Source organism: Abramis brama, assembly GCF_963993115.1.
Source record: "Abramis brama genome assembly, chromosome: 2".
Lineage (NCBI taxonomy): Eukaryota > Metazoa > Chordata > Actinopteri > Cypriniformes > Leuciscidae > Abramis > Abramis brama.
In genome coordinates this window covers 45,306,851-45,318,360 of record NC_139964.1, presented here as the reverse complement: position 1 = coordinate 45,318,360, position 11,510 = coordinate 45,306,851, and the positions used below count along the sequence as shown (strand labels likewise).

Here is an 11,510-nt window from a genome sequence, read left to right as displayed (position 1 = left end):
AACTTTTTTTTTTTTTTTTTACTTGAACGTGATGTTTGTAGCCACAAAATCAGAGAAGCTCCTCCCCCAAAATCTATTCAAAGGCAGTCACAGGAGACAGCTAAAACAGCTTTCTGTTTTTATTTAATCTCCTGAGGTGGATCTTAAAAACAAGTGTAAATGGACAAAAGAGCTGGTGTTTTCTTTTCATTTGAAGAACTCCAATCCAAGAGTATCATCAAATACACCATACACACTGCCACACCCACACGTGTAAATGCAATACATTTATTAATCAAATCTCATTAATTAAACAATGACATCTTTGCATTAAAAAAGAGAATTCTGCATGTAAAAACTGCACCAGAGAACTAGCCAGCAAGCACTCTCTCAAGTGCTCATGTGAGATGCAAAAAGAAGAGACAGACAAAACACATTAACTGTGGGGGAGGCAATGACCTAGTTAGGGAGAAATGACGACTACATGAGAAGAACAACACTGAAATCTAAGCAGTGTCTCCATCGTTTAGGTATATAAGAAACTTAAAAAAAATACGAATAATAATAGAACAGTGTTGTCTGTGGATACCACTATAGACAAATGTACAGATACCTCAAAAGAAAGTGAGTGTAACTGGGGAGGATAATGCTTTATTAAAGTCAGAGGCTTTTACTGTCCAAGTCTTCAATTTAATATTTATTAAATGTACTCTCGAAGTGCTATATCTGTCTGTAAGGACCTAACAAGTGTTTGTGTTATAAATGAGAAAGGTCTTCAAAGATGCTGATTCGTTACAACACTTCAGTACTGTCAGTACAACAGAATCCAAACAGTCTCTGATCAGTTCAGAAAACAGGTTCATCATCCTGTAAAGTTGTGTCAGGCTATGATGGAGGTCTGATCATCTTACAGGTTTAGTGGTATAACAGGCCAGTACTTGGGCTGTTTTTTGTCACAGTTGCGATCAAAGGTGAGCTGCATGGCTGTTTCCATCCCCTGAATTTTTGCTGCATCTTTACCATACAACTTCTTCATTTCTGCGGTCCTCCTCTCTCCCGGACGCTCTGAAGGAGGCAGGCTGCTGCGCCAGGAAACTCTGTGTAAGTCTTGGTCTGCCAGTACATAAGAGTCCTGCTGCTCTGCCTCCATCTGCTGTTGTTTCTCTACATAGCAGAGAAAGAAGAATTGTCATGACTACTGTAGGAACATCACTTAAGGCTTAACCCCTGACATTAATGAATGTTCAAGTAAATAAAAACTCCCTGAAAATCAAAAACTAAAACTTATAAACAGGAATAATAATAAATATAGCTGCAAGCAGCAATTACCGGGGCCAAGCAGAATAAGACGACAAGACATGCCAACATGTCTGAAAGTGTCAGACCAACTGCAACAATGAGCAATTAAAGACTTTAAAGAGGATTTTATGCAAAATGCCTGAAAAATCATAGAAACAATAATTAAAAATATGATTTAATGGATTATCACTTTCGACCAATAGGTGGCGCAGTTACAAAACTGATGTGATGTGGTCAGAGTGAAGTGACAATGACACATACAAAGTTTGGTGTTAATATGTCAAGGCATTGCAGAGATAAAGCCTGAATAGTGCTATTAGCATCATGCCTCAACTTTGCTGCTGCGCTATACGAAAACGGTTTCGTCTATCTACACGAAATCCATAACTTTTAGTCGGCTCGGTCTGGAGATGATACGATTCGATTTTGGTGAAAATTGGACAAACGGTCTAGGAGGAGTTCGAAAAAGTAGGTTTTGACTGAAAATCAAGATGGCGGACAGGAAGTTCGGCCAAATAAGGAAAACTTGGTATCTATGTTCTCGGCTTGACCCAAGGAATCTATTAAGACCAGTGGCATTTCAATAGCCAGATATATTCAAAAGTTATTAGCCTTTTTGGAAATTTTGTTATAACTTTTGACCACTAGGTGGCGCTGTTTCGAAATATTTTGAGTACCTTCAGGGGATGGTGCTGAAGGCACATTCTGAGTTTCGTAATATTACACCAATGCATTTGTTTAGTATAGCATTTTATTTCACAAAACTGTATTGAAGTCAATGGGAATTTCATGTTTTGTTCTATTATAGCGCCACCAAGAGGCTCAGTCCCACAATTTTTTTTATGTGTCCTCAGAGTGAGCCCATACATATGTGTGTCAATTTTGGTGAAAATATCTCAATTCACTTCAGAGTTATAGACATTTATATGGAAAAACACGTAAAAAATGACTGACACATGACTTTGATTGAATTTTACTACGTCTTACTATCAATATTTTCGCATTTGGGCATTAGCGTTTAGCTATCGACCTATGTTTCCAAACTTCTGACGGTGGTTTCGTCTCAATCGGACAAGCGGTTTCGAAGATATAGCCAAATGTTTTTTAAGCGCTAAATCACAACGCTACACAAACCGTAAGGCGAAACCTAGCATGTTTGGTATCGTAGGACTCGGCAAGGTTTCAGGAGTCTAATGAGATGAGTCTCGTGAAAATAAGTCGACCACACCCAAAGTTATAAGCATTTGAAAAAAATTTTTTACCACTAGGTGGCGCTGTTTCGAAACTTGTCAGGCTCCTTCAGGGCATCGTGCTGATGACCCACACCAAGTTTCGTAACAATCCGTTCATGCGTTCATAAAATACAGCATTTTAGCACATAATTCAAAATGGCCGACAGTCAAAATGGCCGATATGGTAAAATTGGATATCAGTCGACTCGGCATGTTGCCCTGAATCTAACGAGACCAATTTTTTTGATTTTTGGACAAACTGTTCAGAAGTTATAAGCAAAAATAGCTATTTTTCATATCTCCGGACCAGTAGGTGGCGCTGCGCCGAAATACAGCATGTAGCCTCAGTTCATGCTTGTGACAATTTGTACCAAGTTTGGTCTGAATCCGATAAACCGTTGCGGAGATACAGCCTTACATCTGTTTTCGCATGCGCTACGTAAAATTTGTTCGTGGGTTTTTCGGAAACGGTTTGACGAATCAACTTCAATTCCATAACTTTTTGTCGGCATGGTCTGGAGATGATCTGGTTCAAATTTCGTGAAAATCGGAGCAACGGCCTAGGAGGAGTTCGAAAAAGTAGGTTTTTCAGAAAATTCAAAATGGCGGAAAAATTTCCATGACGGAAAATGACTTCATAGGGTGCAATCGAATCGTCTTGAGCTAGGGAATACGTGGACAAAAGAATTTTGTGGATTGGTCTTAGGGTTCAAAAGTTATTAGCAAAATAAAAGTGAAATTTTGGACAGGTGGTGGCGCTAGAGGGATTGGTTTTAAGACACCAAATTTGGTATGGTGACTTTTTGGACTGTCCTCTATCATTGTGCCAAATTTCATAACTTTCCCGCAAGCAGTTCTATGGGCTGCCATAGACTCCCAGAGCAGCAGCAGCAGCAGCAGCAGCAGCAGAAGCAGAAGAAGAAGAAGAAGAAGAAGAAGAAGAAGAAGAAGAAGAAGAAGAAGAAGAAGAAGAAGACATATATGTGCCCATACATATATGTGTCGATTTTGGTGCAAAAATCTCAATTTGCTTCGGAGTTATAGACATTTATATGAAAAAACACGTAAAAGAAGAAGAAGACATATATGTGCCCATACATATATGTGTCGATTTTGGTGCAAAAATCTCAATTTGCTTCGGAGTTATAGACATTTATATGAAAAAACACGTAAAAAATGACTGACACATGACTTTGATTGAATATTACTACCCCTAAACATCAATATTTTCGCATTTGGGCAATGACGTATAGTTAACAAGCTATGATTCCAAACTTCTGACGGTGGTTTCGTCTCGATTGGACAAACGGTTTCGAAGATATCGCCTAATGTTTTTTAAGTGCTAAATCACAACGCTACACAAACCGTAAGGCGGAACCTAGCATGTTTGATATCGTTGGACTCGGCAAGGATTCAGGAGTCTAATGAGATGAGTCTCGTGAAAATAAGTCAACCACACCCAAAGTTATAAGCATTTGGGGAAAAAAATCACCACTAGGTGGCGCTGTTTCGAAACTTCTCAGGCTCCTTCAGGGCATTGTGCTGATGACCCACACCAAGTTTCGTAACAATCCGTTCATGCGTTCATAAAATACAGCATTTTAGCACATAATTCAAAATGGCCGACAGTCAAAATGGCCGATATGGTCAAATTGGATATCAGTCGACTCGGCATGTTGCCCTGAATCTAACGAGACCAATTTTATGATTTTTGGACAAACTGTTCAGAAGTTATAAGCAAAAATAGCCATTTTTCATATCTCCGGACCAGTAGGTGGCGCTGCGCCGAAACACAGCATGTAGCCTCAGGTCATGCTTGTGAGTACAAGTACCAAGTTTGGTCTGAATACGATAAACCGTTGCGGAGATACGGCCTTACGACTGTTTTTGCTAGCGCTACGTAAAATGTATTCGTGCGTTTATCGAAAACGGTTTGACGAATCAATTTGAATTCCATAACTTTTTGTCAGCACTACCTGAAGATGATCTGGTTCAATTTTCGTGCAAATCGGACAAACCGTCTAGGACGAGATCGAAAAAGTAGCTTTTTTTGAAAATTCAAGATGGCGGCCATATTTTTATGACGGAAAATGACGTCATAGGGTGCAATCGAATCGCCATGAGCTCAGGAATCAGAGGAAAAAATAATTTTGTTGATTGGCCTTACGGTTCAAAAGTTATTAGCAAAGTAAAAATGAAACTTTGGACAGGTGGTGGCGCTAGAGGGAGTGACTTAGAAACACCAAAATTGGTGTATTTAATGTTGGGACTGTCCTCTATCAGAATGTCAAACCAAAACAACTTTCCCGCAATCGGTTCTATGGGCTGCCATAGACACCCAGTCGGAAGAAACGGAAGAATAATAATAATAAGAACGGGAACAGATACAATAGGTGCCTCCGCACCTTCGGTGCTTGGCCCCTAATAATAAGAACGCGAACAAAAACAATAGGTGCCTCCGCACCTTCGGTGCTTGGCCCCTAATAATAATAATAATTATTAAAGCTGCAAGCAGCATTTATCGGGGTTCAAGCTATTAAGGCCTTTGAGGGTTTTTAAGCACAATAGCATCAAAAGTTATCAAGTTTTATTTAGCAAGCATTTAACCACTGACATAATAGATGGAAAACACCATTTACAGCCAATACAGGCAATGTACCATAGGAAATATATGGTTTTAAAGGTTTTTAACAGTTATAGCGCCAACTATGGTCCGATCTTCATGAAATTTTGCATGCTTGTTAATGATGTTATATCACATAAGTTCACCAATTTTTGTGAAGTTCTGAGTTTTTATTTAGGATTTATAGGCTTTTTAATGTATTTTGCCACGCCCATTTTATAAATGACCCTATTACAGCCAGGCAAATGCAAAAGTTCAACTTTTTTTTTGATAATTATTGATCTAGAGAGTCCAGAGAATTGTCCTAGACTGGTTTGGTTCCGATCGGGCGAAAAACCTAGGACTAGTTCGCAAAAGTAGGTTTTTAACATGTTCGCGAATATTTAATGAACGGTTTGATTGACAGCAATAGTTCTTAAGGCAAATTGTTTAGCATGAGCAGATCTATCAAATGATATGCATTTTGTGATGATAAGTGTAACACCACGTGATTACAGAGCCATAAAACTTGTTAGCGCCAACTAGTGGCCGATTTCTTTCAAAATTCTTACAGACCTCTAGGGCCATGAGTTGAACATGTCGATCGAGTTTCGTTCCGATCAGCCTCCGTTAACCTTGTCTTATAGGTGCTCAACTTCATTGGCCAATGGCGGCCATGTTTTTTGAAATACACCAATTTCCTCATAGACATACATGGCACCTTGGACCAAGACACTGCATACCAATTTTCAAGTCAATTGGACTAACAGTCAGGTGGTTATAGCCCTTTTCATGTTTTTTTTATGTTATAGCGCCTCCTAGTGTTCAATCGTCGCGAATTTTTTACTGTCACCCCAGATTGAACCCATACATATTTGTACCAAGATTGGTGAAGCTATCTCATTTACTTTTTGAGTTATAGCCATTTTAGTAAAATAGGCTCCTCCCACAACGATTATTTTGCGCCCCCTAGCGACCATGAATCAAAATTTCGACTTTTCTTTTATAATTATTGATCTTCAGACGCCAGAGAACATTTCTGCACTGGTTTGGTTCCGATCGGACAAAAAACCTAGGAATAGTTTGCAAAAGTAGGTTTTTGACAAAATTCAAAATGGCGGAAAATCTGTCATGACGGAAATGAAATCGGAGATATACATTTTGTTCGTCAGGCGTCCAGCTTTCCAATGATATAAGACACTTGAGTCTACGACATACGGTCTAGGAGTTATGAGCAGTTTCGCGCTTTTGGTCGCTATAGCGCCACCTATGGGCCAATCGGGGTCATAATCTCTGAACCTCTCCTCGATTTATGTACTACCATCTGGCAAAGTTTCAAGGTTCCAGCTCTTACGGTTTGGGCTGCACGATGCGTTTTAGCGGAGAAGAAAAATAATAATAAAAATTAAAGCTGCAAGCAGCATTTATCGGGGTTCAAGCATTTAAGGCCTTTAAGCACATAAGCATTTAAGACATTAAGGTTTATTTAGAAAGCTTTTAACCACTGAAATAATAGATTGAAAAGTCCATTTACAGCCAATACAGGCAATTTACCATAGGAAATATGTGGTTTTAAAGCTTTTTAACAGTTATAGTGCCACCTTTGGTCCGATGTCCATAAAATTTGGCATGCTTGTTAATGATGTTATGTGACATATGCTCACCAATTTTTGTGAAGTTTTGAGTTTTCATTTAGGATTTATAGGCTTTTTAGTGTATTTTGCCACGCCCATTTTATAAATGACCCTATTACAGCCATCCAAATGCAAAAGTTCAACTTTTTTTTGATAATTATTGATCTAGAGAGTCCAGAGAATTGTTCTAGACTGGTTTGGTTCCGATTGGGCAAAAAACCTAGGACTAGTTCGCAAAAGTAAGTTTTTAACATGTTTGCGAATATTAAATGAACGGTTTGATTGACAGCAATGGTTCTTGAGGCAAAGTTGTTCAGTATGAGGAGATCTATCAACTGATATGCATATTGTGGATGTATGCAACACCACGTGATTACAGAGCCGAAAAAACTCGTTAGCGCCAACTAGTGGCCGATTTCTTTCAAAATTCTTACAGACCTCTTGGGCCATGAGTCGAACATGCCCATCGAGTTTCGTTCCGATCAGCCTCCGTTAATCTTGTCTAATAGGTGCTCAAACTTCATTAGCCGATGGCGGCCATGTTTTTTGAGATACGTCAATGTCCTCATAGGCATACATGGCACCTTGGACCAAGACACTGCATACCAATTTTCAAGTCAATCGGACAAACGGTCAGGTGGTTATAGCCCTTTTCATGTTTTTTTCAAGTTATAGCGCCACCTACTGTTCAATCGTCGCGATTTTTTTACTGTGACCTCAAATTGAACTATTACACATGTGTACCGAGTTTGGTGAAGATACCTCATTTATTTCTCGAGTTATAGCCGTTTTAGTAAAATAGGCTCCTCCCACAACGTACGTTTTGGCGCCCCCTAGCGACCGTGAATCGAAATTTCAACTTTTTTTCGATAATTATTGATATTCAGACTCCAGAGAACATTTCTGCACTGGTTTGGTTCCAATCGGACGAAAAACCTAGGACTAGTTCGCAAAAGTAGGTTTTTGAGAAAATTCAAAATGGCGGAAAATTTTCCCAGGCGGAAATGAAATCGGAGATATACGTTTTGACCGTCTTGAGCCAAGGATTACAGTGATATAAGACACTTGATTCTATGACAAACCGTCTAGGAGTTATGGCTGATTTCATACTTTTGCTTGCTATAGCGCCACCTATTGACCAATCGGGGTCATACTTTGATAGGTTCTCCCCAAATTGAGGACTACCATTTGGCTGAGTTTCAAGTCTCCAGCATTTACGGTTTGGGCTGCACGATGCGTTTTAGGGGAAAATAATAATAATTAAAGCTGCAAGCAGCATTTATCGGGGTTCAAGCATTTAAGGCCTTTAAGCACATAAGCATTTAAGACATTAAGATTTATTTAGAAAGCTTTAACCACTGAAATAATAGATTGAAAAGTCCATTTACAGCCAATACAGGCAATTTACCATAGGAAATATGTGGTTTTAAAGCTTTTTAACAGTTATAGTGCCACCTTTGGTCCGATGTCCATAAAATTTGGCATGCTTGTTAATGATGTTATGTGACATATGCTAACCAATTTTTGTGAAGTTTTGAGTTTTCATTTAGGATTTATAGGCTTTTTAGTGTATTTTGCCACGCCCATTTTATAAATGACCCTATTACAGCCATCCAAATGCAAAAGTTCAACTTTTTTTTGATAATTATTGATCTAGAGAGTCCAGAGAATTGTCCTAGACTGGTTTGGTTCCGATTGGGCAAAAAACCTAGGACTAGTTCGCAAAAGTAGGTTTTTAACATATTTGCGAATATTAAATGAACGGTTTGATTGACAGCAATGGTTCTTGAGGCAAAGTTGTTCAGTATGAGGAGATTTATCAACTGATATGCATATTGTGTGGATGTGTGCAACACCACGTGATTACAGAGCCGAAAATCTTGTTAGCGCCAACTAGTGGCCGATTTCTTTCAAAATTCTTACAGACCTCTTGGGCCATGAGTCGAACATGCCCATCGAGTTTCGTTCCGATCAGCCTCCGTTAACCTTGTCTAATAGGTGCTCAAACTTCATTGGCCGATGGCGGCCATGTTTTTTGAGATACGTCAATGTCCTCATAGGCATACATGGCACCTTGGACCAAGACACTGCATACCAATTTTCAAGTCAATCGGACAAACGGTCAGGTGGTTATAGCCCTTTTCATGTTTTTTTCAAGTTATAGCGCCACCTACTGTTCAATCATCGCGATTTTTTTACTGTGACCTCAAATTGAACTATTACACATGTGTACCGAGTTTGGTGAAGATACCTCATTTATTTCTCGAGTTATAGCCGTTTTAGTAAAATAGGCTCCTCCCACAACGTACGTTTTGGCGCCCCCTAGCGACCGTGAATCGAATTTTCAACTTTTTTTCGATAATTATTGATATTCAGACTCCAGAGAACATTTATGCACTGGTTTGGTTCCAATCGGACGAAAAACCTAGGACTAGTTCGCAAAAGTAGGTTTCTGAGAAAATTCTAAATGGCGGAAAATTTTCCCAGGCGGAAATGAAATCAGAGATATACGTTTTGACCGTCTTGAGCCAAGGATTACAGTGATATAAGACACTTGATTCTATGACAGACCGTCTAGGAGTTATGGCTGATTTCATACTTTTGCTTGCTATAGCGCCACCTATTGACCAATCGGGGTCATACTTTGATAGGTTCTCCCCAAATTGAGGACTACCATTTGGCTGAGTTTCAAGTCTCCAGCACTTACGGTTTGGGCTGCACGATGCGTTTTAGGGGAAAATAATAATAATTAAAGCTGCAAGCAGCATTTATCGGGGTTCAAGCAGTTAAGGCCTTTAAGGCATTTAAGCACAAAAGCATCAAAAGTTATTAGTTTTATTTAGCAAGCATCTAACCACTGACATAATAGATGAAAAAGACCATTTACAGCCAATACAGGCAATGTACCATAGGAAATATATGGTTTTAAAGCTTTTTTAACAGTTATAGCGCCACCTATGGTCTGATCTCCATAAAATTGCTTACTGTGACCTCAAATTGAACCCATACACATGTGTACTGAGTTTGGTGAAGATATCTCATTTACTTCTTGACTTATAGCCATTTTAGTAAAATAGGCTCCTCCCACAACAATTTACCACATTCTAGTATTATTTACTATGATTCTAGCATGATTGTGCTACAATAGTAATTGTTATATAAGTGATTTTTTAGTGTCTTATTGTTATATAAGTGATTTTTAGTGTATAATGAATGCAAAAGCATATGTAAGTAGACTTCATTAATAAGTAGAATGGCCAGCAGAGGGCAGTAGAAGACCAGTTATTGGCTCACTTTCACTTTAAACTTCATGATTTTCACCATTTTTCTGTACTAAAGCAAACCAGTTTTTCCATTTTAACTCCATAATGCATGTTTACACACACACACACACACACACACACACACACACACACACACACACACACACACACACACACACACACACACACACACACACACACACACAAGACAAATGTTGTTGTTTTTTCAATGCTATTGGGATATGTCATTATGAAAATATATTTCAATGGTCTATAAACATTTCACAAAGTCTTTGTAAGCTATTAATCAGATTATTCAGAATTTATTTAGAAACCTAAGACTACACACACACATTATGTTGTAGATACAGATATTTGAAATATATGATGTGATCAAACTGTCAATACTAATACTTTAACAGATGGATTTTGAGTAAATGTAATTGTAAATGTTAAAATAGTGATTTTATAAAGTCTAAATATAAATTATAGAACAATATGACAAAATTACTATTTTAAACAGCAGGGGGCAGTAAAATACCACTTATTGGCTTAATATGCTATTATATCCATATCATTTTCACCTTTTTAACTGTTATAGAGGCAAATTTTGTCCGATCTGTCTGAAAATTTTCATGCATGTTCAGAGTAATATTTCACATGTTCTGACTTGTTTTTAAGAAGGTTTAAACATTCATTAAAGAGATATAGGCTTTCGGGGACACTTGGTAAAGGCCACATTTTGAAGTGAACCTATTATAGCTATCCAAATGAAGTAGTTCAACTTTTTCTGACAATTATTGTTCTAGTGAGTCCAGAGAATTGTATTGCACTAGTTTTGAACATTATGATATGAAAATTATATGATCAGAGATGGAAAAGACCATTTATAGCCAATACAGGCAGTTTACCATAGGAAATATATGGTTTTAAAGCCTTTTAATAGTTATAGCGCCAACTATTGTCCGATCTCCATAAAATTTTGCATGCTTGTTAATGATTGTATGTCACATATGCTCACCAATTTTTGTGAAGTTCTGAGTTTTTGTTTAGGATTTATAGGCTTTTGATTGCATTTTGCCACGCCCATTTTATAAATTACCCTATTACAGCAATCCAAATGCAAAAGTTCAACTTTTTTTTGATAATTATTGATCTAGAGAGTCCAGAGAATTGTCCTAGACTGGTTTGATTCCGATCGGTTGAAAAACCTAGGACTAGTTCGCAAAAGTAGGTTTTTCACATGTTCATGAATATTTAATGAACAGTTTGATTGACATTAGTGGTTCTTGAGGCAAAGTTGTTCGGCATGAGCAGATCTATCAATTGATATGCATTTTGTGACAATAAGTGTAACACCACGTGATTACAGAGCCATAAAACTTGTTAGCGCCAACTAGTGGCCGATTTCTTTCAAAATTCTTACAGACCTCTAGGGCCATGAGTCGAACATGCCCACCAAGTTTCGTTCCGATCGGGCTCCGTTAACCTTGTCTAATAG

At 38.2% G+C, this 11,510-nt stretch overlaps 1 protein-coding gene across 4 annotated transcripts in view; it reads right to left on the bottom strand.

The window, feature by feature from the left end:
- Positions 1-251: 251 nt before the first annotated feature.
- gemin8 (gem (nuclear organelle) associated protein 8) overlaps positions 252-11,510 on the bottom strand; it is a 66,161-nt gene continuing 54,902 nt past the window's right edge. For all 4 annotated transcript variants that reach the window (XM_084107180.1, XM_084107179.1, XM_084107177.1 and 1 more), the window contains exon 4: positions 252-1,143. In XM_084107180.1, coding sequence (XP_083963306.1) covers positions 887-1,143 — 257 coding nt within the window. In that variant the 3' untranslated portion in view covers positions 252-886. The remainder of the gene's footprint in view (positions 1,144-11,510) is intronic.